General features: G+C 34.8%; 2 protein-coding genes across 2 annotated transcripts; one reads left to right on the top strand and one right to left on the bottom strand.

Annotated features, from left to right (window-relative positions):
* Window positions 1-21,302: 21,302 nt before the first annotated feature.
* LOC145123570 (VQ motif-containing protein 4-like) lies at window positions 21,303-22,077 on the top strand. The gene has a single exon (XM_079058782.1). The coding sequence runs from the start codon at window positions 21,353-21,355 to the stop codon at window positions 21,995-21,997; it is 645 nt and encodes a 214-aa protein (XP_078914908.1). The 5' UTR covers window positions 21,303-21,352; the 3' UTR covers window positions 21,998-22,077.
* Window positions 22,078-24,107: 2,030 nt separating this feature from the next.
* On the bottom strand, window positions 24,108-25,684 carry EMB3113 (Ribosomal protein S5 family protein). Its single transcript, XM_079060793.1, has 3 exons — window positions 25,200-25,684; window positions 24,623-24,825; window positions 24,108-24,484 (listed from the first exon to the last, which is right to left on the bottom strand). Exons 1-3 carry the CDS (start codon window positions 25,635-25,637, stop codon window positions 24,235-24,237), a joined length of 891 nt encoding a protein of 296 aa, XP_078916919.1. The 5' UTR covers window positions 25,638-25,684; the 3' UTR covers window positions 24,108-24,234.
* Between the last annotated feature and the right edge of the window lie 2,049 nt (window positions 25,685-27,733).

Raw genomic sequence — 27,733 nt, forward strand, 5'->3', positions numbered from 1 at the left:
TTTTCACACAAAACTAAAAACCTAAGAAAAATATATGCTTAAGCAAGGGAACTTAATCATCAACCCTTATTGGTTAAATGTATTAGTCTAGAGTGCAATGACTACATAAGCTTTCAGGGATATATTTTTGGTACACAGTTGTAAACGTATTATGTCCCACAAACTAAACAATGTTATGTTTTGTCCCATGATTTCACTAAGACGGGGAAGCCAAAAATACACTAGAACATATGTTGGCTCAAATAAACATCGAGGCTCGCATCGGATCGTCCAACACAGCACTAACAACCTAGGTCTCAACGCAACAATACAATAATTTAATTCAAAATGTAACTAGATTTCAAAATTAGACTATTTTTATAAGTCTTTATTATTATTTTAATTAAATTTTTTTCCAATCTAGCAATGTCAATTAATCTTGAAATTTCTTTTTAGGTATCGACCCTCTACCCCACACTTAATTCATGCAATGTCCCCATTGAATGCATAAACATTTAAAGAACATAAAAATAAAGAGGGAAATTTGAATAGACTCCCCTGGGGTAGTAGTGGTGAGATCGAAATGAATGGGGGTTGCTAAAAGTTGCTCCAAAATGTGTTGGAAGACTAGAAACGGGAATGCTGCTTTTGAATGTGCCGAAAAATAAAACCAAGAACATCGAATTCTGAAAGGTGTTGCAAAAGATTGAAAAATAATGTAATGTGCAGTTACCACGACGTGGGAAAGTGTCGACCACGTTGTGGCGTCGAGTGAGGAAAAATCCGAATTGCGAACAATATCATGACCACGACATCGGAAAGTGTCGACCACGTCGTGGCATCTAGGATGGCAATCTCCACTCACGATGAAAACCTCCCCCATGATGTGGGAAAGTGGCAACCACTTCGTGACAGCTGGGATGACATTTCTGATCCAATTTGAAAGAAAACTCCACGGCGTGGGAACAGCTCTTCCACGCCGTGGAAACCGATGAAGTCAGAATTGCCACTCTTAGAATTCTAATAATAATCCCTCCGAATATCGACGTGCACCCCACACTTATTAAATGTCTTGGATCTCGTTTATCAACTTCAGACTCTCTCGGCTTTTTCTCTCCTGACAAAACAACATTCGTACGTAGCGGCTGAACTTACTACTAGCTTTCTAAGGGCAAAAATTCTATATAGATCTAAAACAATCAAAGAGCATCAACATGGAAAACAAAATAAAATTACATCAACTAAAACCAAAAAAATCCTAATTTAAAAAAACTAAATACACACCAAATTAAAATAATAATAATACTAAGTCTAAATAACCAAATTAAACTAACTTGAACTCTACTGCTTGATCCCCAACCCTAACATCCAGATACAAAGGAGAATTTGAACCCACAACAACATTCACAAATTCCAACATGCATGTAAAAACTCCGAGGACAATAATCAATCCCTACATAATAAGAAATCAAATAAAACTAGAGCTAAATAAGATAATTCCATTCAACTGATCATTCAAGATTGCAACTGAACTTCGAAACATAAACAAAAAATACAGATGAATACCAACACTACAGTAACCGACTAAATCGAAGGACTTAAAACTCAATCCTCGGTCCCCAGAACTCTAGCCGCCCTATGATGCCCTTCGGGTAACTACCAATATAGCGGTGTATGGTTCTGAAGCTCGCCGAAAATGAGGAAGGGATAACGAGATCTGATGTGTCCGTCCCAACCATAATGGAAACAAACCAACATACTCTCCTACAATCCATACCAAAATTCCCCTCATTGAAACACCCACGACATGCAAAATATTGGCACCTCCCACCATAAAACTTCCCGCGCTTTCCACACCCGGAACTCCACTCCTCAGTTGGTCCTAAACTCAAGTAGGCAAACTTGAACCGCTTGGCTGCTGAATGGAACTGCCCTGAAACCGATCTCTCCTATTTCCTATGCATCTCCAACTCAGTCTCCCTCATCCTGGAATTTAACAACAACTTGGTCATGTCTGATACGACTGAGTCGAAACAAACACCCGAATCTCCATCTTGAGCATACTTAAGTATCTTGACATCTGCACCTACTTTAAAGCAGCATACTTTAAACAGAAAATAGCTCTCTCTGAAAACATCTTGGTGATCTCTGTCACCGACTAAGTCGTCTGATTGAGCGATAGGTACTCATGTGCCAGTCGCTCTCGCTCCACCACAGGAACATACCTCACACGGAACATCTCCAGAAACTGTTCCCATGTCACTGCAGCTCGCTCTGCCTGTGAAAAGCCCTAAGTCATAAACTCCCACCAATCCTTTGCGCCCCAGCGAAGAATATTCAATGCAAATTTCTCCGTCTGGTCCTCAGGACATGAACAAGTGTAGAAACACCCCACCACGTCAAATATACATCTCAGAGCAATAATCGGGTCCTTGTCACCTCTGAACTCTGGAGGCTTCATGTTACTAAACTCCCAGTACTGCATCGCCCCACCTCTCTGAATTTCTGGGAAGAGCACTGTAGTCAGCATGAGTCTTGATTACTCTCTGGGTTGCCGTGTGCGAAAACGTCTCCTGTGTCATCGCTTGCCATATGGTTGAACCATGTTCTTCAATACCCAGAACATAGTCTTCAAAGTGCAACGCCCAGACTTCATAATCCCGTAGGAAGAGGATTGGAATCCTTGTAGTGGATCCGATACTACTAGAAAGATTGAAAGATAGTGAATGAGGATCTTCGTTCTGCATGATATCAATAATTCACTAAAACAGATATAGAATCAAATGTTTAATAAGTGAATCGAGTTTAGGGTAAAAACCAAAGATCTAGATCTGAAGTCTACAATCGATAGAAACGATCGAGACCACAAGAACGAATCGAAGAAAAACACAAAAACCTAATAGAACTCGACAGAAGAGTAGCGAATGAGTTACATTATCTCCGCTCTAATACCAATTGTAGAAACAATAAAAATATGATCGATAGATTCTATAATAAATAACGTGAATTAAATGACAAGAACAATGATCAAAATAGTGTCGAATGCTTTGATTATAATAACTCTAGAAGAGTTCAATAAGAACTTCTCTGTAAGAGCTAAGTAGGGCGACAAAACGTTAACCCTAATAGATATATGCATGCACAATAAATAGCCTAACCCTAGAAAGTAAAAATCGTGAATGGACAGGCCCAAACCGGTATAAATGAGACTATTCTAGCACATGCATTTGACATAATACATTAATAAGCCCAATAGTAAGACCTTAAAGCATAAATTTTTATGGCTTTTGGGGTCTAAGTAAGCCTTCTGAAGAGGATGGGTTTGTGGCTTAAGAATTAACGACTGAATTCATTAAGTTGCCTTCCAGTCAATTCTCAAGACGTGACATGATGCCTGTCACATCATGAGGATTGAAGAGTCATGACTCTTTTGTCCTTTAGCTGGTCACGACGTGACCAAGAGAGTGTCACGTCGTGAGGAGGGGTTAGATGTTGACTTTTGTTGACTGTTAACTGTTGACATTTTGACCAGTTTGAATTTGAGTCAAACTTGAAGGAATCAGGTTGTTGATTAAGATTCTAACATGGTTTGGTGTTAGAAGGTTTGTGGGAGCACGCAGTGCAGAAAGGGGACCCTAGGGGTTGTATGTAGCCACATAGGATAGCCCGAGAATTATTGATCTAGGCTTTCTTGCATGTTCCTTGTTTGGTTGTGGCTCTAGAGTAGGATCATCTGTTCAGGTGCTCACCTGTGGTTACTTATGTCTATGTATTCCATGGAGATTTGCTGGTAGTGGAGTAGTATGTTGTGAGGGGCCTAGTAGGTGGTAGTGAGTTGTATGATTGGTAGTTGTCTGTACTTATGTGCCTACTTGATTTCTTGATTGCTTATATGTCAACATATTGAGGCGGATGAGGTTGAGGCGGTCATATTTTGTGTTGTAGGCCAAGATACCAGGTGCGGGCTGGTTGTAAGCCATAGGTACAAAGGTTTGGGAGGAGCGATTGGGTTGAGGCAGCAGACCAACAAACCCGCAGTAATCCAATCCGATGATTGTGGACTCAGTTTGCATGATGTATATGTTTGGCGGTGTGTAGTATTTTGGGGAAACTCACTAAGCTTTGTGTTTACCCAACTGTTAATGTTTTATAGGTTCCATCGGTGATTGTGGGAAGGTGAAGGTGTGACTGTACACACTCATAAAAAACATTGGGGATTTCGCATTTATTACTCTGATTTTTCAATAAATGTAATTTGGAACAACGATCTTATTAACATAGATTTTATAATTGTGATGTTTTGCCGTAAATAAAATAGAAATTTTTGGTTGTGAAAATGGGACGTTACAAGCTGGTATCAGAGCCCTGGTTTGAGGGATTTGGATGAACACTTTTGTGAATCCAAACTCAAACTAGGATCCGAGAAATTTTCACGAATGTTTTTGAAAAAGACATTTTAATAAATAGTTGGGTTAGAGATATGGGCTCGGTCTCTTGTCATGTTCTTGTTTGATTGTTGTCGTGGGATAAGGAACGTGAGCCTCTAACTTAACCCTGATTTTACAGGAAGATGCGATGTGTACAGTCAAGGAGAACCCGAACAGGAAAGTGATTCCCAAAATACCCATACTTATTATATGTGCTAAATTTGAACATGGTGATATGTGAATTGTTAGAAAAGCATGCTAGTGGATAGGCTAAGGATTTCTTTAGGAGTTGTATGATAGTAATGCCTAACTTATGCCTGATAGCCTAGGGAAGTTTATGTTATATATGTTATTTGATTGTGTGATTGATAGGTGTATGTTGTATAGTTGTATACGGTTGAGATTAAATAGCCTTAGAATGATTGGTTTAGCCTTATTTCCCATTCCTTGTTTGGTTGTGGAGTTATGGTAGAGTCAATTATTCGACAGTATAGTTGACCCTGTATAGTGTACACCAATCATGCACAAGGCAACCAATAGTACGGAAGCGTGATAGAGGACAATCCTAGGAGGAGTGCCTAGGCAGTTAGTTGTGGATCTTAGTAGCAGATGGGTGTTAGTACACCTAGGGGTGGTCTACTGCAGTGACTTAGGACCCTGGGATGAATTCTGAATCGCCTATGGATAGGTATGGAAGATAGTATGGTCCCGTACTACTAAAAGCACAGGATCCATATGAGAGTCAGAAGGAATCTCAAGGCTATTAAGGAAAGAATAGGTGGAAGTATGTTGTGTTGAGCACTATGTTTTGATGTTTGACCTTTCTGTTGTATATTTTTCAGTATGGTGGCTATCAGAGGTTTAGAAACAGGTGTTGGTGGCATTGAGAGGTAGGGATGAGAGTGGGTCTAAAACCGGATCGGTAGACTCGGACCCAGAAAACCCGGGAACCGGTTAATGAGATTTTGTAGGACCGAAAATCGGACCAGTATATAAGAAACGGTTCCGGTTTGGTTCCGGGTAAGGTACCGGGTAAAGTGGGTCTAGAACCGGAAAACCTGGAAACATCAAAGTGGGTCGGATGGAACCGGATAAAGTGGGTCTAGAACCGGAAAAACCAGAACTTTTTTGTAATTACTTAGTGGTTGAACTTTGAAAATTTTCAACTTTGATATCCCAACTTTGGGGGACTGTAAGTCATTGAATATTAAACCAAAAATGACAAACTCATAGTCTAAAATCATTTACAAACTCTAAACTACACGTTGCAAAAACCCTAATGATAATTTTACTTCAAACGAATTAGATATGCATATTTTAAAATTTCACAAAATACAAAAATAAAGCTGAAAAACAGAAAATTCGCAGCTTTGATATCCCGACTTTGCAAGACTATAAATCAATGAATATGAAACCAAAAATGACAAAATTAAAGTCTAAAATCATGTACAAACTCTATACTACACTTTGGAAAAAACCACATGCTATTCCGACTTCAAACGAATTAGATATGCATGTTTTAAAACTATCACAGAATACAAAAAAAGCTGAAAAACATAAAATTTCCAGCTTTGATATCCTAACTTTGAGACACTGTAACTCAATGAATATAAACCCAAAAATGACAAAATTATAGTCTAAAATCATGTACAAACTATAAAATACACTCTAGAAAAACCTCATGCCAATTTGAGCTCAAACGAATGAGATATTCATGTTTTAAACTTTTCACAGAAACCGGTTCCGGCCCTAAAACCGGTTCCAGTTCCTAACACGGTTTCGGTTCTTAAACCCGGTTTACCAGGACCCGAAACCCGAATTACCCGGAACCTGGATAGAGCCATTCTTTAAACCCGGGACCCGGACCGGTTTTACATGTTGCGGTTCCAGTCCGGTTTTCCGGTTCTAAATCTCATCCCTACTGAGAGGGAAGGTCTGAGTGATGAGGTGATCTGCGGGATCATTGCTGCAGAAGTATTTATGGCTATCAGGGAGGTGATTCTGGAGTTGTTTGGGTTGGTTAAGACCATGTTGTTTGAGGATTTTGACCGACACTATGTCGCCGTCACGCAGGCTACTGCTGCCGCAACCACTAAAATATAGCTTTAAAAATAAAGTCAAAACTAACCGAAGGAGTCTAAATGAAAGTTGTAGATCTCGTCGATAGATACGTGTGGATATAAAACCCATCGGAAACAAAGTTATTATGAAAAAGATATGAACTTTCTATGGAACATAAATTCTTCGCGCGCACCCGCGCGCAATGAAAAATTGCATCGTGCGCACTGTCACTTCACCCAAAATGCAACACGTGGCACCACGTAGTAAGTAACATGTCACCCTCTTCCGACCAGATGCATGGCGTGCACCGTATCTATGTGCGGCGCACAGACAAAATACCCGTATAAATAACAGTCGAATTTTAGTTCAATCCCACACCATTCCTATGTTTCTCTTTCGATTTCTCTGGATTTTGGTCGAGAGTTTCCTTAATATTTTAGTTGGCGATCTGTGGTGTCGGATAACCGGCGATCAGGAGCTCTTGAGTCAGAGTTTTGTCCGTATAATTCACAGTTTTCATCAGTGCACACTGTAAGTTGAGCTACACTATTTTAATCAAGTGTAACTTTTAATTATAGTCATAGTCGTTATTATGAACCTATAATTAAGATTTGTCAATGATTCCAAGTCATTATGCTGATCGATCTATTTAGGGGAGTGACGTATAGGCTGGATTTAGTTTTCAAACAGTATATTATGTATACCAAATGGACCCTACCTCAAATATGATCCTACCTGGTTGTTCCTTACATGATAGATCTTGATGTATACATTGGGATTAGTGAGGAATCTAGACTATCATTAGTCTCCAGGAGTATTAGACTAAACTTAGTGACATTCGTATATAGGTCACGTCATGGGAAATGTCAAGGATCTTGGCGGAGCACTGTCGAATTCTCCAGTCATCCCCTAAGTTAGGTGAGTGCATAGTTACTTTCATCTTACACATATATAAAAACTATTTAGATAATTAAGTGCTATGTGTGCCTCTTATCTATTATTGGAACTTTCTGTGTTAGATAAAATTATATGAACCAATTTTATTTATCCATATATATGTATTTTTATACTTATAATATATGGGGTAGTGAAGGGTAAAGAGAAATGAAAATAATGAAAAGAGGTCGAGACTTTTATAGTACTATCGGAATAGTAATTTAGTTACCTAGTAGGGTATTGATAATGACCACAGAGATTCTAAGTCAAGTCAGGTCAAACATCGGGGGGTACATAACCTGTAGATGTTTATAAGTTATACACGTGCAGGTTTACTACTTGCAAGTGTCATTTAATCATACACTGGAAGGCTTATAGCCTATAGGTGTTAATAAATCGTTCTGCAGGCAGGTGTACAACCTGTAGGCAATGAAAAATTATATGCGTGCGGGTCTACGACCTGTTGGTGCTACTGAACTAAACATTGACAGTTTGGGATTTAGTGCCTATTAGACAAACACTAGCAGCTATGGGCTTAGTGCCTATTAGACAAACACTAGCAGCTGTGGACTTAGTGCCTATTAGACAAACACAGGAAGCTATGGATTTAGTGCCTATTAGACAAACATTGGTAGCTATAGACTTAGTGCCTATTAGACAAACACTGGCAGCAATGGATTTAGTGCCTATTAGAGAAAGAATGGCAGCTATGGACTTAGTGCCTATTAGATAAAACTAACAACGATGGACTTCATGTCTATTCCTTAGGACAAACCCTTAGGAACGGAGATAGAGAACAACCTACTGAAAATTATTACAGATGAATCCATTAACTAGTACTGTCAGCATAAAAGATCCTTAGGGTAGATCCATACGAATACAAAATATAATGGGGATGGGAAATTAGGTTAATTGTTTGATAATTAAATTATATTATTGTGGGTTGAAAACCATATATACTCACTAGGTTTCCCAACTCGACCCACTCAGTATATTTGAATCATAGGTATCGATACGAAGGTACTGATAGATAATTATTTGCTGAGAGATTCAAGGAGATGTAGATCGTTAGTATATTGAGACATAGTAAGTCTTCGTTTATGCTTATGTTTCTTGTATCATTTATGGAATCTCCCGCCTTAATAAATCAATGGAAACATTTCTTCGGACATACTTTTAAGGGACCAAATTTCACATTAGTGAATAAGCTTTGTAATAAATAAGCATAAATAAAAAGTTTTAAAATGATCATAAATTTGGGGATGTCACAATGTTGAATAGGGAAAAAATGTCATTTTCTATCACTATGTACTAATGGTTGTATGATGTTAGATTTAAGTTTGGGTGTTTGATGCATGTTATATACTAGAGTTGGTTGTCATACTAATATGTGTGTTGTTATTTGCATGTTTGAACCTATGATTATATGTAATGTAATGGACATACATGGTTTTATGATGAATTTTCTCTATTATTGTATGTTTATGTGCTCCCATTAGTAGTGTAATTAGTGTATGATCTATATTATTATATGTTTATGTGGGTCCAAAAAATATACTTATTAAACATCACAAGAAAATGACATTTTCATTAAAGTGAAAAATGATTACAACCACATAATTTACTTATTAAACATAACAAGAAAATACCATTACCAATCCCTTACAACTTGTAAACTATTACATAAAGAAAACAACACAACTAAGAAATAAACAAATTTTCAGCTTCCTAAAATCATAATAAAGCTTCTTATTTGACCTAACCAAACTTGCAATAAACTGTGCCTCACCACTTGTGATCGTAGTCTCCACTTGGTCTGCCCAACATATAAACCCATCATGGGGACCCTGACATGAAAGATTTGCGAGTAAGATACGAGAAGGAAAAAACCCTTTCTAAATCTAGGGCTACAGTTAGAGGAAAATGCAATCGATTATTACCTTTTGGGGCAAGCATAAAAGGGTCGTCCAGGGTTGGACTAAGTAGTTGAGGTTCGTATTGTAGCATTAAATCCACATGGACATTCCACCGATTTCATCGATCCCTTCATCTTCGTAATGTTACTTGCAAAGAAACAAGGACAATAGATCAATAAAAAAAGGTAAAAAGGAAGCCACATAGTAGTCTCATGTGTATATACTCGAGGCTAAAAGGTGAAAGGACGAAATTACCCCCAACTTTGGCACTAACTAACGGTAATGAAGTAGGATTAGTGTCTTAAAAAAACTTATTTTTAATTTTAAAATAGTATTAATCATAACATTTACATGCCATAATATAAAACATGGCCCGATTTCATTGATCCTTTCATCCTCGTTTCCATTACAATGAACACGATTACACATAATTAGTTTACACATAGTTAGTTTATACAAAATTGCATATGCTTAAACAGGTCTTCAACCTCCACCATTACAACATTAAGACGATAACACTGAACAACAACACATCACATTAACCCTAAGACAAACACATCACTACCTAAACATCACAAACACATCGATACCTAAAGATCATAAACACTACCTAAACATCCACCAGGAAACCAAACGTCACCACCACCAGTCCGACCACCAAAAAAGTCAAAGCTTGCACCTTTTTCTCGGTATGCTCTGAACGGTGTTGCATAGTGAGTGAATCACCTTGGTAATCACCAAATCGCAACCTATTTCTTCCTTGATTCGATCGACTTCGATTTGTTGTTCAACTATCTTTGACCCACAATCGCAAAATATAGAGTGCAAGTCACCGAAGTTTAGCATGTCGCGAGAATTTAATGAAATGGAATTTGGTGATTGTGGTGGGGTAGTCATCTCGTGATTCTCGTTGAAAGCGATACTTGTCTCCTGCTTGTCGATATTGTTTTAGCCGAAAATAGGAATAAATATTAAGGGTTTGAGTGAATACGTCATTCCTTTTAAGAACACAGGCTCCACAGTGACCCTTAAGGCCCAAGCAAAAAAACGGACCCAACTCAATGACATGTACGCCAAGTTGACTCAAAGTTAACTCATTTACTGACGTGGATTGTGAGTTGTATTCGAAACCTTTTAAAAGATGTTATAGGACCAATTTAGCTGGTAAAATAACAATTCGTACCCCTTTGCAAAAAGAAAAACAAAAACAAAACGCAAAAAGAAAAACAAAAACAAAACAAAAAAGACCATCTAAACCAAAATGTATACATAGTTTGGCTCCAATACATTTACCCTTTTATATATTAGTCATGACTTTGGGCTCAAAAGTTATCTTAGGCTTAAAGTTTCTATGTTTAGGTGTGTTAAGCGTTAACCGTTAAGTTGGGCTTCTTCTTTTATTTGAAGAAACATATTTTTATATTTTATTTTTATCCGTATTTTTATTAATAACATGTGAAATTCATTTTTTTTTCTTAATTTTGACATTTTGGTTTGATGTAATGAATACAAACTAAAAGTTGGAGGATATGTGTTTTTTTATTATTATTTTTTATACCTTTTGAGAGATGAATGGGTGATGGGAAAATATAGTATCTCAATAGTAGTTATTTGTAGTACGCAATTTATAAAACACATAAAACATTAGATCATATTGCTCTTACCGTGAATTATTAATTATGATTTTAATATATATATATATATATATATATATATATATATATATATATATATATATATATATATATATATATATATATATTGTAAAGAAAGAAGTACAAATACATCTGTTATAAATTAAACATAAGATATATTTTATATGTTACATGATACATAATTTATCATCAATAACAAAGTGCATATATATATATATATATATATATATATATATATATATATATATATATATATATATATATATAGGCTTAGGTTATTTTGTTTAAAGTAATTATTGTGTTATTGTATGCATAAATATGAGCGAATCAAATTTACTTATTTTAAGAAAGTGATTAATATATATTATTGAATTCATTATAATTGAAAAAATCATCTTAATTAATTACAAGGGTAATTTAGTCAATTAATGTAGATTTAATAAAGGAAAATTGCATTATTTTAGGGATCATAGATTCTATTAATTTTAAAAATCCGATTTTATGAATTATAATTCTTTTAATTCGGACATTCTGACAGAATATGTTTATGAGTATATTCAAAAATAAAAATATTCTTGAACCATAAATAATAAAAATATTCTTGAACCTATTTGTTGATTATGACTTTAAAAACTTCTTGTAGAATAACAAATTCTTGAACAATCAATTGACGAATAAAAAAAAATACATTATTTCTTATAGAATACGGGTAACAATTGTTAGGAGTTACATTTATTGTTAAAGAATAAAACTAAAAAAACTTTCAAAACGGGAAAGAAAACATCAAAATCTAACAACGACACTTATACATTCTAAAAGAATAATGTTGCTTAGAATCACTTTCAATTTTGTGGTTCGTTCTTCAAGCATCAACTTCTGTGAAAACAAAAAAAATTGTAGTTTAGATTCCAATAATGCATTAGCAAATGAAAAATAAAAAACTAAATTCATTTGGAAAAAGATGTGGACTTGTGAATTGCACCAAAACCAATAAACAAGAATTGTAGAACATGCATAAATCAGTGAGAAAATATTCATACTCCATTCCAACAGAATTAGAATTCATGATTCCATTCCAACATAATTGGAATTCGTGATTCCATTCCAATAGAATTGGAATCTCACAAATAGCATCCATTGAATCATCTACATAAACAAATTAATTCCAAATGAAAGAAGCATCAAACCATCTATGTTTTTACTAATCGTTCTAGACTTGTACAATTCTAATTCAAACATAACTAAAAATGAAATATAGTCAAACAACTCAAAATTAAAAGTCTAAGTCTAATATATTAATTGAAACCCTTTCTTATCAGTTCTAATTGAAAGCCAACTTGCCTACTGCCCACTAAACAAATCTTTCAATCCAATTCGGATTCAAACCAAGTTTAAAACCCCTAAAATTATTCATGCTTAGATGGAAGTTTGAAGCCAAGACATGGGAAAATAATTAATACCATCGATGGTGTATCATTATCAACCAATCAAACAAACTATCAATTGTATCAATTATCAAAACTTAAATCACAGCAACATCAAAACTTGAATCACAACAACATCAAAAAATTCATATCAATTACCAAACATCAGATTTGAGTTCTTTTTGGTTGTTGATTTGGAACTGAATTGGAGGCAGATCCTCCAATTGTATATTCCAAAATCAAAGCCCATCCCATTATCCAAGCAAGACTGAAAATTAGAAAATGGTAATATCAGCATTCAAGAATTTTACAATATCATAGCATATTAAGAATTTGAAGATGAAGAACCTACTCTTCTCCAACACAGATGTAGGAATAATGATAGGCACTTCTAGCTGAAGGGCAGCGACTTGCAAGCTCAGCATAACAAAAGGCAGAGACAGCAGTTGCTATACTAGCAATAAGGAAAGAAAAGGCCAAAGCAGGGCCAGAATGTTCTCTAGCAACTGTACCCACAAGAATGTAAACCCAGCTCCAATCGTCGAACCTTGTTTTCGTCCACCACCGAGAGGCTAAAGAGAGTGGCGGCAGCGTTCTCCGCCCCCAATTCGGCGGCTGTTGACTGATATGGAGGGTGTCGTAGAGTGTTCTATTGGACATGAATTCCACTACCAGCAACCGATTTTGATGTGGGGTGTTTGTGAATTCGACTAAATTAACGAGACGAGGGCTGTAGATTTTTGACAGGATGTCGATTTCATTTTCGACTTCGTTGTCCGGCAAGGTGGAGATGGCGGAATGACGGTGGTTGTGATGAGAGGGTTTTTTTACGGCGACAAGACCTCGCTACACCCACAGAAGCCACAGCAGCCTCACTGCGATTCCCGTTTCCTGTCTTCGGCCTTCCACCAATCGACGGCACCCCCAAACGATTCATGCACCAGATTTCTTGGGTCTTCGTTACCTGCGCTCGTTGTTTGTCGTCGTCCATCTTTGCCCGATCAAAAAGAACACGGGTTTAAAAGCCCTAATCCTTTAAGTGGATCCACTTGTTGAAAGCAAAGATAAAACCTTTATTTATTTATTTATTTAGGTTATAAATCAATACCATGATTATAGGGATTATTTTTGGAAGTTACTAAACAAATTACTAAATTACCCTTATTTATTTATTTAATTATTTAATTATTTATTTAATTTTGATTGGCCCACAATTATGCATACAATAACACAATAGATACATTAAACACCTGAACCTATCTCTCTCTCTCTCTCTCTCTTTCTATATATATATATATATATATATATATATATATATATATATATATATATACATATATATGTCTCTCTCTCTCTCTCTCTCTCTCTCTCTATATATATATATATATATATATATATATATATATATATATATATATATATATATATATATATATATATATAGAGAGAGAGAGAGAGAGGTAAGTTCAATTGAGAAAATAAAAAAAGTTGAGAATGGGGGAATCATTCTCAGCCACTCATTTAGTCTAAGCATAAAAAGACACTGTGGCAAACTTGTAAATATGATAATAACCTTCAATCTCAAATACGTAACTGTAGAGAATTAGATAACAGTTTGTTCATCATCAAAATTTCTCCTCCAACCTTCAACAATCATCCAGATTTCTTCAATTAAACCATCATCAATGTCATCCAGTGTTAATCAATCATCGATCTTTGTGGCTAGGAGGTTCGCCGTTCAAGACAGATTTGCAACCCAAATTCATCAATTTCATCGATTTCTTTGTTGAATACTCCGAATGTTCGTAGCTTGCAAGCATTTAATAAAGTTCATAACGGATTTGGAATTGGAATTTCCCAGATTCGCAAACGAACTCAGTTGGAATCGGAATTTCTTCGTTGTTCATGAAATTGGAATCGGAGTTCTGGACTCGCAGTCACAGTCGACATTGAAGGACTCGGAATCGGTACTCACAGATTCCCAATTGGATTTTCGGAAATCAAAATCAAAATGAGAAATCGATCAGACATAGGATGTCGCATCTGAAGTCGAAATCGGAAGTATATGATGATTTGGAATTGATAACTTGAATCGGAAATATCATGTTTTTAACATTTTTAAAATAATTAACTTGTATGCACTGCAACTGTTTGATGAAATGCATAAACTAAATTACCACGTTATATTCACATATAAATATGTTTTCTCACCTGAATCTGTATATGATTATTAAAAACACAAAACAAATATGCAAGTCTGTATATTATTCGTATGTGAATAACATATAAAAATTATATATATTTGTGAAAATACCTTGTAATATTCATATGTGAATATACTGTGTAATATTCATAAGTGAATATATCATCTAATATTCACAAGTGAATATACTATGTAATATTCACATATGATATACCATGTAATGTTATGTAATATTCACATATGAAAATATCATTTAATATTCATAAGTGAATATATCATCTAATATTCACAAGTGAATATACTATGTTAATATTCACAAGTGAATGCATCATCTAATATTTAAATATGAATATACTATGTTTATTATATACTGTATTCATATATGAATGATACTTAAATTGTAAAAAAATTTAATCATATTTTTTATTCATAAGTGAATAACGAATGTATTGTAATAAAAACCTGATGCATTTTTATTCACTTATGAATAACGGTAGTTGAAAATAGAAAAAAAATTTATTTTATCTTAAAACTATATCAATATGAATGTCTATTTGTAGAGAATAAAAAATCATGAATTTTGGTATATTTAAAATCATTTTTCGATAAAAATAGCTTCTTAAAAATTAAAAAAAAAACGAAAAAACTATGCTTTTGTATATATTAAGGTCATGATTAGCATAGTTTAAGGAAACATGTTTTGTTGGAAAACACATGTCTATTCCTTTCCATTTCCGCTACTACGACGGAGGCTTTTGCGGCAAAAATAAATGAGTGGCTGAGAATGATTCCCCCATTCTCAACCTTTTTTTTCTCAATTGAACTGTCTCTCTCTCTCTCTCTCTCTCTCTCTCTATATATATATATATATATATATATATATATATATATATATATATATATATATATATATATATATATATATATATATATAGGCTTAGGTTATTATATTCTAACTAATTATTGTGTGAATGTATGAATCATTGTGGGCCAATCATTTTACTTATTTTAAGAAAATGATTAATCATATTATTGAATTAAATATAATTGAAAAATACCATCTAATTTAACTAGAAGGGTATTTTAGTCAATTAATATAGATTTAATAAAGGAAATTTGCATATTTTAAGGGATCACGGATTCTATTAATTTTAAAAATCCGATTTTACGAGTTATAAGGTTTTTAATTCGGACATTCTGACAGAATATGTTTGAGTATGTTCAAAAATAAAAATATTCTTGAACCATAAAATAATAAAAATATTCTTGAACATATTTCTTGATCATGTCTTTAAAAATTTCTTGTAGAATAACAAAATTCTCGAACCATCAATTAAAGAATTAAAACAAAAATTACATTAATTCTTATAGAATACATGTAACAATTCCTAAGAATTACATTTATTGTTAAAGAATAAAACTAAAAAACTTTCAAATCGGAAAAAAAAACATCAAAATCTAACAAATACACTAATTTATTCTAAAAGAATAATGTTTCTAAGAAACACTTTCAATTTTGTTGTCCGTTCTTCAAGCATCAACATCTTCAAGCATCAACTTCTGTGAAAAAAATCTAATTGTAGTTTAGAATCCAATAACGCATTAGCAAATGATAAATAAAAAACTATATTCCTATGGAAAAATATGAGGACTTGTTAACTGCACCAAAACCAATAACCAAAAATTGTAGAACATGTATAATCAATGAGAAAATATACATATTCCATTCCAACAGAATTAGAATTCGTGTTTCCATTCCGATAGAATTTGAATTCCTGATTCCATTCCGATAGAATTGGAATTGTATAAAATACACAAACCACTAAGGGATAACTAGAAACTAGTTTCATAAGTTGATGGACAAATATATGAATCATACACAGAAAGGAGGAGTAAAATTTGTGACAACTTGGACGTCTCTTACAGATGACCAACCATCCATGAAATTGAAAACCATCATATAATGAATATTAAAATAAAAAAACTCATCAAATCTCCACACAACATATATGCTCCAGGAAACAAGTTTTTGTCATCATTGTTTTATATAAAAAACAATCAAGTTAATACAAATAAAAAGAAAACTTACTATGAAAGTCAAATAGATATAACATGCGATTTAATAATATATCTTAGTTTTAAAAATATGGTTGAATTTTAAACTTTAAATCTCAAAATAGATGATATCCTCCAATAGCCACAAGCCAAAAACTCCATAAACAGTTTAGAATTGGCATATAGATTACAATAAAAGCTTCTAGATCTAATGAAAGTAAAAAAAATGTCAATAACAAAAAAGTTTAAATTGCAAGATACAGGGAATAAATCAACACTAAATCTAATAGATAGGATTAATTACCTATTTTATTATTAAGAAGAAAAATATTACCTCAAAAGCCTGTGTTCGTATGTATCAAGCCCAGCAAAAATCGACAAACCTTGATGAACCCTAGATTGTTAGGATTTGGGTTACGATGGCAACCGGTAAAACTCGAATAAACTTCAATTTCACCGGATGGGATCGGTCGGAGGTGTGGACGTCGAAAGGGAGCGACGAGCGACGGAGTAGACATGGCAGGCAGATGACGTCGATGAGTAATTGTTGATGGCGATCGGAGACGACGATGGCAATCATTTTTGTTGAACTCAAGATCGATTTTGTAGTCTATTCCAATTTTGCAGATCGGCCAAGATTTGGTTTTTAGATAAAGAGGGGAACGACTATAGATATAAACCTGGAGAAATTAGGTTAAAAGTCAATACCATGATTATAGGGATTAGTTTTGGAAGTTATTAATCAAATTACTAAATTACCCTTATTTATTTAATTATTTAATTTTGATTGGCCCACATTTATGCATACAATCACACAATAATTACTTTGAACACCTGAACCTATCTCTCTCTCTCTCTCTCTCTCTCTCTCTCTCTATATATATATATATATATATATATATATATATATATATATATATATATATATATATATATATATATATATATATATATATATATATATATATATATACACTTACATTTTTATAAGGCAGGACGGAGTGAGATAAGGTAAGACTCGACATGTCTGAGCTGGCTTCGATAAACACCGCGTGACCTACTAGGCATGGGGAGTTTGGTGGCCAAACTCAATGATGGTATATCGAAGAGAGAGAGAGAGAGAGAGAGAGAGAGAGAGAGAGAGAGAGCTTTTTTCCTTTTTTTACCATTTAAACAAACATTATAATTTCAAAATATACTCCATTTTTTTAAAAGAAGAATCCTATTTTTCAAAAAATAAATGTTTTTTTTTTCAAAATTTCAAATTTAAACCTTACTTTAACTACTATAAATACTAACATCTTCTTTTATTTTTCACCACATTCAAACCTTCTTAATTTAAGTCTCCTAACCTTTTATTTTTCATCTTCTTCAAAATTCATCTCTAAAAAATGGCTTGTGTTTGGACAACGGATGAAGAAATCATATTGGCTCGTTCATAGGTCGATGTAACTGAAGACCCAATCAACATTAGCGTTGATACGGCTAATTTCTAGAGGAGATACGACGAAAGATCATAGGCGGATCCAAGGGGATCCCGGGGTAGCCCGGGATACCCCTCAAATTTTTTTTGGTAGTGTAATTTTTGTTTACGAATTCTTCAAATTTTTTTCGGTATAATGTATATATATGTATCCCTTCAATTATAAACACAAACAAATAGTAGAGCTACTGGTTAAGACGCTGCCTTATTGAAGTAAAGCTCTCAGGTTCAATTCTTGCTCCTTACATATTCTTTGTTTATTTTTGTTTTATTTTCCCAGCTATTCTATCCCACATCGCCAAACATATGTAAACTCAACCATTTTTGTCTATTATATAAGCTTGTTATCCTCATATTTTATTTGATATCTACTTTGAATCCCACATCGATTCAAGTATCAAAATATACTTCAACTTCATGTTTATATAACAAGACTTGAGGTTAGCTAAGGATTCGATTAAGGTTTGGGTTTAGAAAACCGAAATTGAACCTGGGAAGCCCAAGTACCCCGGAAAAAATTTTGGGTTACCCTAAAAATAAATTTGGGATACCCCTTTACTTTGATCCTGACTCCGCCACTGCAAAAGATACAATCGCGAAGCCGATCGACCTTGAAGTAAAGATCAATTATTCTCCAAATAGAGAAATACAAACGCAGTTGCAGTGCAATTTTACATTGTCTTTCTTAAGGTGAGGCGTGAAGCAATTAATGGTGAAAATGAAAATATGTTGTTTGTCAATGCTCTTGAGGATTTACATGAAGAAACTAACAAATATTTTCGATTTGTTGAGTTTTGACAAGTTGTGAGACGGTGCGACAAATGATGTCAACATTTCCAATGTACTTGTGTTGTGTTTTATTTTAATTTAAAGTTTGTTCTAATGTTTAAAATATTTTAATTTATAGCTACAATGTTTTTTTAACATTAACTTTGTTGTCTTTTAATTTCAAAGGTAAAATTGCAAATTTGGTTCCTATGGTATGTTAAAAAATTGAGACTTTGATCCAAAATATTTTGGAGTTGCACTATTGGTCCAAAATAAGTTTTTTGTTGCGTTTTTGTCCATTTCAGATTTGAATGTGTTTGAAATGACATTTTTGCCATTTCTATTTGTTTTTTACTTTACTTTTTATTTCCTTTACTATTTATATAATTAAAATAAAACTAAAAATACAAAATATAAACCCCACCCACATCTCTCTTCCTACACACACACACACTCTCTCTCTCTCTCTCTATATATATATATATATATATATATATATATATATATATATATTCACCAGAAACCATCACTGTCAGAAACCACCTTCGCCGCCTCCGTAGATCTAGAAAATCTAAACCACCTTTGTCACTTCCGTAGTTCTAAACCAATTCCACCCGATGTAGGTTTGCAACGTCCTTGGATTTGCAACCAACCAACGTCATCGTTGCCTCACACTTTCACTAGATCTGTAACTAGCCCAACCGTCGGATCCCGCTCTCACTTTCATCGGTTCAGGGTTTACGAACCCTAGGTTGGAGTTCTCGGTTCAGATATGTCCGCTGCCCTTTTAAGTGTAGATATGTTCTTCGCCGGAGATATTTGTTCGTTGCCGGAGATATCTGTTTGTGTCGGCGTTAGATGGTGTTCGTGGGGAGACGAAGCTCTGGAGAAGGTGACGCTAAGATAGTGTTCATGGCCGCATTTTGATTTTCGGTAAGTGGTGGGGGTTGATTTATAATTTTCCAGAAGGTGGTGTTGGCAATTGTTTTCAGGTTTTTCCGGTCGGTTGTTGTGGTGGTGTGGAGAGTAGATAGAGATAGAGAAACAAAATGTGTTAAGGAGGTGGTGGGTGAGGTTTTTATTTTTTATTTTCTTTCAAATATAGAATTGAAAAAAAAGGTTAAAAGAAAAATATAAGGGCATAATTGTCATTTTAAATATGTTCAAAACAAATTGGACCAAAGTCACAACAAATGAAACATTTTGGACCTGTAGTGCAAATCCAAAACATTTTGGACAAAAGTCTCATTTTTTAACATACCACAGGGACCAAATTTGCAATTTTATCAATTTCAAATATATTTGTTTCTGGTATTTTAATGGAAATTTTAATTTTATATTAATTTTTATATAAAATATTCTTTTGTGTAAAAAGATAATACATGGTAAAAGTGGCGACTCATCACTCTTAAATTACTTGAGAACTAAAGTAGAAGACAAAACTATAAAATTGGCCTGGTATTCAAAAAAATTTAGATAGTATACAAAAAGTTTCCAACTTGTATGAATGATCCAAAATTAAGATTTTCCTTTGGTTTTGATCCTTAAAAAATTTTAAAAAACTGTTTTGCCCTTTTTTAATTCTTTTTGTATTTTTTATATTTCCTTTAATAATTTATTAATTAAAAAATAAAAATGAAAGAATTGGGCCCACCTCTCTCTCTCTTTAAAAGCTTGAAAAGATTGAAAAGACTGTTTTGTCATTTTTATTTCTTTTTTGTACTTTTTATAATTCTTTTAATAATTTATTAATTAAAAAATAAAAAGGAAAGAATTAGTCTCTCTCTCTCTTAGGGACATTTTCATAAATCTCTATCCCCATGATATCTTCTAATCAACAACACAAACACCATTAAGAACAAAAATACAAAATAAATAAAAATGGCAAAACAGTCTTTTCATGTTCTCCATAGACCAAAACAAAAAGAAAATTTTGATTTTGTACCATCCATACAAATTGAAAATTTTTTAGATCCTATCAAAGTCTTGTGAATACACCAATTTTACAGTTTTGTCTAAATATAAAACTAATCAAATGGGAAAGGAAAGTCAACGGGAAGCTACAACCTTGTTGGACTTTGGCTTAAACTTGGTTCCAAATTCCAGTCACACTTCACATCTAATCTAACATAGTTGTAATTAACCAATCGCCTTGTCACGAGTGCCCTTTTCTCCTCACCACAACCACTCTTTCCAATACCGCGTGTGTTACACCACCATACAAGGCTAAAGACTTTACTTGCAATCGTCCGTAACCATGTGACACGTAGCACACACGTTTCTAATGTGCGCGTGAGTTCCTCACATGTTTTGAGGAATTGATCCATTAGGACCCACCTACAACTCATTTATCTATGAATCCCTACAAAGTATAAAATACCAGTTTTTTATTCAAAACACTTTTATCTACCTCTATACCTCTCTATCTATCGCTAGATTCTTAAAATGGAGAACTACCTTGCTTCCACCTCCGGCTCCACCACCACCATCAACCACCCATCACCGCCGACAACCCCCGTTACGATCTCCAATCCAAACAACCCGTACCCAACAACCTTCGTCCAAGCCGACACAACATCCTTCAAAAAGGTAGTTCAAATGCTAACCGGATCATCTGAAACAGTCAAACAATCCACAGCCACCACCAGGCCAGACTTAGCTGCGAGAAACCCGATCCCTGCCATGAAAACGGGTCCGAACAAAAAACCATCGAAGCTGTATGAGCGGCGGAGCAGTCTGAAAAACTTCAAAATCAGTCCGTTGGCTCCTGGATTCACAAACGGCGGAGGGTCCTCCGGATCCCCACGGAATCCCAACGCGCCGGAGATTATGTCCCCAAGTCTTCTTGATTTTCCGTCGTTGGTGCTTAGTCCAGTCACACCTCTTCTTTCCGATCCGTTTAATAGGTCTCCGGCGAATGAATGTTCCCCAAATTTGGACGTTGAGGCTGAAGAAAAGGCGATTGCAGAGAAAGGATTTTACTTACATCCGTCGCCGGCGACTACTCCGAGGAGGGAATCGGAACCTCAGCTTTTGCCTTTGTTCCCCGTGACTTCACCAAGATTTTCCGGCTCTTCAAGCTCTTCGTGAACCATGAGTTGTTATTTTATTTTTTGGTTAATTATGAATGTAGTGATTTTTTAATCAATAGAATTTTTCGTTGGATGTTACTGTGGAGTATTTCTTTTCTTTTTTCTTTACTTTAAAGTAGACTTTTGACGACGGCGTTTTCAATGCTAAAAAAATAATGTTATATCGTTCTAAAAATAATTTATTGAAATGTAAATATTATAAAACAACAAAATCTAATGGCTTGTTTTAGCTGGTATTTGAAAATGTATTTTAAAAATGATTTTTAACACGTTAAAGAATTGTTATAACTAAGACCTTCTGTAGGCCACACTCTCCTAAACTAGGTTCAATTTCAAGGAGGGAAATTAATTTACTTGGTTTATTTGTTGGAAGCATTGAGCATAAAATACGTTAATTATTATGAAGGACTAAGGTTTTGAAATCGTGCTTTATAAAAGATTGACTATAAGAATATAATAAAAAAAATGGCAAATGGAATGAAGTAATAAGGTATTTTGTGGGTATGAGTACTTATACTTTTACACATTTTAATTTTGTAGCTCTTGTGGTTTGCAAAACCAACATTAATGTGGATAAGATAATTAAAAGTTCATCCCTATTTGATAAATCACAAAAACTTCTAATTCTACTACTAAATGTATAATATTTGTTCTGCACAAGATTTGAACTTCTAACATATTAATTGATGGACGTTTCCAGTACACATGTTGGACACAAAGCATTTGGTTAAATATTGTTAGGTAATTTATAAAATGCTAAATAATTGAAATAGTAACATATTTTGATTGATTTGTTTATTATTCATTCTACTTTCACTTATTCATATTGCAACAATATATTTTAAAATTTCTATTTATTTACAGCACCCTGTTTAAATACAAAACAATTTGAATGGTAATAATTAGGTCAATTAAGAAAACTATAATTTATTAATAAAAATCAACATAGATTTTTTGAAACTAAAAATACTAGGCATAAGAAAATAAACAAAAACTAACATTGTAAAATATAAAAATATAAATTAAAGTATACGTTATTGTTTTTACCATAACTAGAATCTGCTTATTTTAGTTACTAATAATAAAAATCGAAAATCAGATTTGTGAAAGATTGGCATAGATGGTGCGAGAAAAAAGAGAATTGCTTGTCAAAAGAAAAGTAAAAGAAGGGTGGTGATGGAATCTTGACTCTTTTGATGATTAAGGACATGCCAATTGCAAAGACAAAAGTTGCCACTATGCGCTTCTATTACTAACTTTTCACAAATACGTACATGCATACATAATACACATACTTCAATGAGTTAATAATTCATCTATCTTCATATGACCTTATGATGATCACATTCACTAAATCATATATCATATGATTCTCAATTTCATTTTTAAGTTATGATTCCATCATTCCATATTCCATGTGATTCTCAATACACCTATATAATCGTGTTGAACTCATTCCATCATTGAAATTGCAAAACCAATTAAGACTTGAAACATCCTTTAATCAATCAAAAGTCATTTTAGATCTCCATTACGTGTTTCATTTGTAATATAAACCATGTTTTGATGATATACTCTCCTTCCAAATTACTCTATTAAATTCCAATGGTAAATTACCATTGGAAACACTAGTTCCAATTACAAAAAACAATGGAACTTCATGGAATCATAACCAAAACCACATATGGATGAACATTTACTTATACTAATTTACATTTGTATCAATTGTTATGACAATAAGCTGATGTACAACTAGATATTGCTAATGTACAACTCAAATCATGAGATTCGTGTTACAATTACCCAATTCCATCAATGGAGATGGAATTTAACCACTCATCAGTTAAATAGCAACCTCATGATGTTCTAAAGTACATTCTAAGCATTAGAATCAACTCATAATCATCAATGACATATGGAATTCAGATTTGGTATACTTATCAATAAATAAATAAATAAAACATGAAAGCACAAAAGCCTTCATAGGGAAAAATAAAGCACTTTCGGTAATAGAAAAGAATTCTATTCCATTTTCCAATTGCTTTTACTCGACACATTTCCTTTAATCCACAAGATATCCGTTTTTAAGTTATTAATGAAACTAAAGATAAACAGAAAAGACTTGGGATATGCAAGTGATCTACAAAATAGCCATTAAGAGTCATGAAGTTCCCAAAATGCCCTTCCAAACAACATCAACAAAAAAGAACACAAATTGTACACATTCAAACACAATCATTTCCACAATTCTTCCATTGGGATCCCACGATCACGAGCCACTTCACTAAACTGTCTCATTTGTTGAACAGCCACCACAGTTGCTCTAGCATTATTAAGAGCATTGTTACTCCCGAGTTGTTTCCCCAAAGCATTCTCAACACCCGCCATTTCCAACACAATTCTAACAGCACCGCCAGCAATCACTCCAGTACCCGGGGACGCGGGCCTTAGCATCACCTTTGCCGCCCCATAATCTCCATCCGCCCTGCCAATGGTCAACAAAAGTCAATAAACCAAATTATAGCAACATTTGAATTTCATCATTCAGACGTTTTTCCTAATTAAACATTTTGATATGATATAATAAAATTAGAGAAATCTGAATTATATATTATATTTATACCTGTGAGGAAAGGTCAAGTACTTGGTCATAGGAACTGTTATTATGTTCCTTCGAGCATTGGTTGCAGATTTTTGAACAGCAGCAACCACTTCTTTAGCTTTGCCTACCCCAACTCCCACCTGCCCTTTCTTGTCACCGACCACCACCACCGCCCTAAAGTGCAGCTGTTTCCCACCTTTAACCACCTTCGTCACTCTCCTCACCTGCAACATTAGCAAAATTTAAAGATATGTATATCGAGTTTTGGACATTCAAAACAGTAATTGGAGATAATGTTATATCAGTTTTGGATCATATAAGGAATTCTTTGACGATGTAATTCTCTATCCCTCACCTAAAAACTGTACCCTTTGACATTTGAGGTCAAACCTATCTTCTACGACGCAAAATTAATATGAATTTGGTTTCAAATTCTACAACACAACCAATCTACTTGTAGTATCAGTCACAACAAGCAATCGAAATCATATTTCATCAAATAAATTTTTCATGTATAATCTTGAAATTGAAAACTGGTTCATTGACATTAAGAGTCAAAATGTAGTTAGAATCCCTAGTTTTGGAAGAAATTACTCACCTGAACCACCCTCTCATCAAATCCATCTCTGACTTTATCTTTCTTTATTTTTCCAAAAGAGGTTGTTTTCTTTACTTTCGAATCCATCACATATACGTCATTACCCAACACACTGACTCCGCTATAGGCTGGTCCATATAATTCTTCGTACGCAGCGGCTATTTCATCTTCAGACTCCTGAGGTCCGTCGTCGAAAGATGGCGGAGGGATGAAGTCCTCCGGTTTTTCCGGAGGGTCGAAGGTCGTGATTTCGTCTGGGTCTACATTGTCGAAGTATGTGGTGTCGATATCGGTAGACTGCGCTCTGATGGAGGGGAAATTTAGGGGTTTTGGGAGGGAGAGAGAATTGGATTGTTGGTAAGTGGGGAGGAGAGAGAAGCGGCGGAGAGAGAGGGAGGAGAAGGTGGAGGAGAGGGAGGAAGTAAGAGAGGCAGCCATGGTTATGGTCGAAGAGAAGGTCGAAGAGGATAGATAAGATGATTTTCCGACTCTTATCTTTGAAGATACTGAGAAAATGGCATGAAGCCCCCCTCAAAGTTTGAGAAATTTAAATTAAGACCCAATTTAGTGCGTTCGATTGTATTCGGTTAGAAATCATATTTTTTTATTTATAAAAAGGTTAATGCCATAAATATCTTTAAGCTTACACCCCATTTTGCAATAAGCCCTTTTTTTTTTTTTTTTAATGTTGTCATTAACTTTAGGAAGACATTTTGAAAATGGGTTTGTATCAGGTTCCATTGGTTTCTTAGGTAACTTATATTATATGGTATAGGTGAGTAAGATGATATGGGTCAACATATTATCCCCTCCACTCTCATGTTTCATGGTTGGTACGAATACTCAGGCTACCGTTACATTGTTCCTCACCTCAGGTAAGCAAAACCCTATAAATAAATAAAAAATGGACGACCCATGTGACGGGGAGCTCTCTCGATCATTCACATTCATTACTCACTCACATTTATTATCCCCTACACTGACTAGACCATCAGACCGCTCTCCCGAGAAGCGACTGATGTTTTTTTCATCGATTGTGGCTACAGGTTCCGACCAGAGTATTGGTCCTGCAAGGTATCCTATGAGCAGGAACGACGTTGTAACACTCGGAATTCAGGTATGTTACCTTTTAGCCCTTGGGTTAAATTTATTTTTGCATGAGAGGCCCCTCCGTACGTTGGGCGCACATATGTGTACGCTTAGCGTACATGGGTGTTTTGGACGTGGACTTTAACCACGTACGTTGGGCGTACTAAGGTGTACGCGGGGCGTACGTGGCCAGAGATAAAAACCCTAATCTTAGGGCATGAGCCCTATTTAAGCTCACTTATGGCATTTGGACCTCACCCTTATCAGCCTCCACTGCTTGTGATCGTCCCTTAAACCCTAAATTGCTAGTGAGTGTGATCCTTGAGCTTTAAAGTGTCTTTGGTGGCCATTTTAGTGAGTTTACAAGAAGAGGATTTTGGTGTGCAAGCCTTGGACGTGGTTGAGCTTCTAGATCCTGCATCCACATCTTCTTGGAGAGCTTTTGGAGGTAAAAAGTCCAGACCTTGCTAATCTTGTTACTAGTTTGAGTTAGGGTTTGGTAGTGAGTTCATTTTTGGTCCATGGATCCTCTTTTGTGAGTTTGGGCAAATCCAGAGGTTAGAGAATGTTAGATCTGAGTCCCTTTGGCATGTTAGAAGCATAAAAATGCTATCTTGATGGTTGTAAATGGCACCATGCATGGGTTGGAGTTCTTAAAGTGAGTCTTATTGGACAAAATGAGATGTTGGGATCACATGAAGCATGCAAAGGCATAAAGTTGCCAACTTTATACCCCATGACTTTTAAAATGACCAAGATCTAGAATTTGGCGTAGTGGCTACATGGATTAAGCTCTTATTGGTTGGTTATGCTTAGCAGCCTTATACGTTGGGCATATTAGGATGTACTGTGACAACCCGAAATTTCTATCTTGTAAAGCCAATCAATTCAATCAAAAGTCAGACTTGTTTCTGTTATCTTTTAGCCTTGTTAAGGGTCTGTTTGAGAGTTCTAAGCCTAGTACACTCAAGTATTGTGTGTTAGGAAGTGTTAGTTTGAGTTCATTGAGTTGCAATCGATCCGGAAACACCATCACAAAGGAGTTCACGGCCGTGAACCCATCCTTGGCCGTGAACATCCTCCATATATATAAGGAAATGGCTCATTTCTTCATTACTTCAACTCTAGCAGTGAACACACCCCATTCTCTCTCAACTTTCTTCAACCGTGAACACTACAAAGGCTTCCAATAAGTAAGTATCTTATTCATCTTCTTGTTGTCCATTAGAAACACTAGCATCCCCATGAAACAAACACCTCTTTGGCTGAATCTTCAAGAGTTCACGGCCGTGAACCCTTCATTGGGTCGTGAACCCTTCATAAGATCATGGTTTGGCCGTGAACCCTCCTTCCATGACCGTGAACACTTCATAGAATCAAGGTTGGGCCGTGAACACATCATGTGTTCTATGGCCGTGAACACTTCCGTGTGTAGCCATGAACTC

This window comes from Lactuca virosa, chromosome 7 (assembly GCF_052849685.1).
Source record: "Lactuca virosa cultivar CGN04683 chromosome 7, Lactuca_virosa_CGN04683_v6, whole genome shotgun sequence".
Classification (NCBI taxonomy): Eukaryota; Viridiplantae; Streptophyta; class Magnoliopsida; order Asterales; family Asteraceae; genus Lactuca; species Lactuca virosa.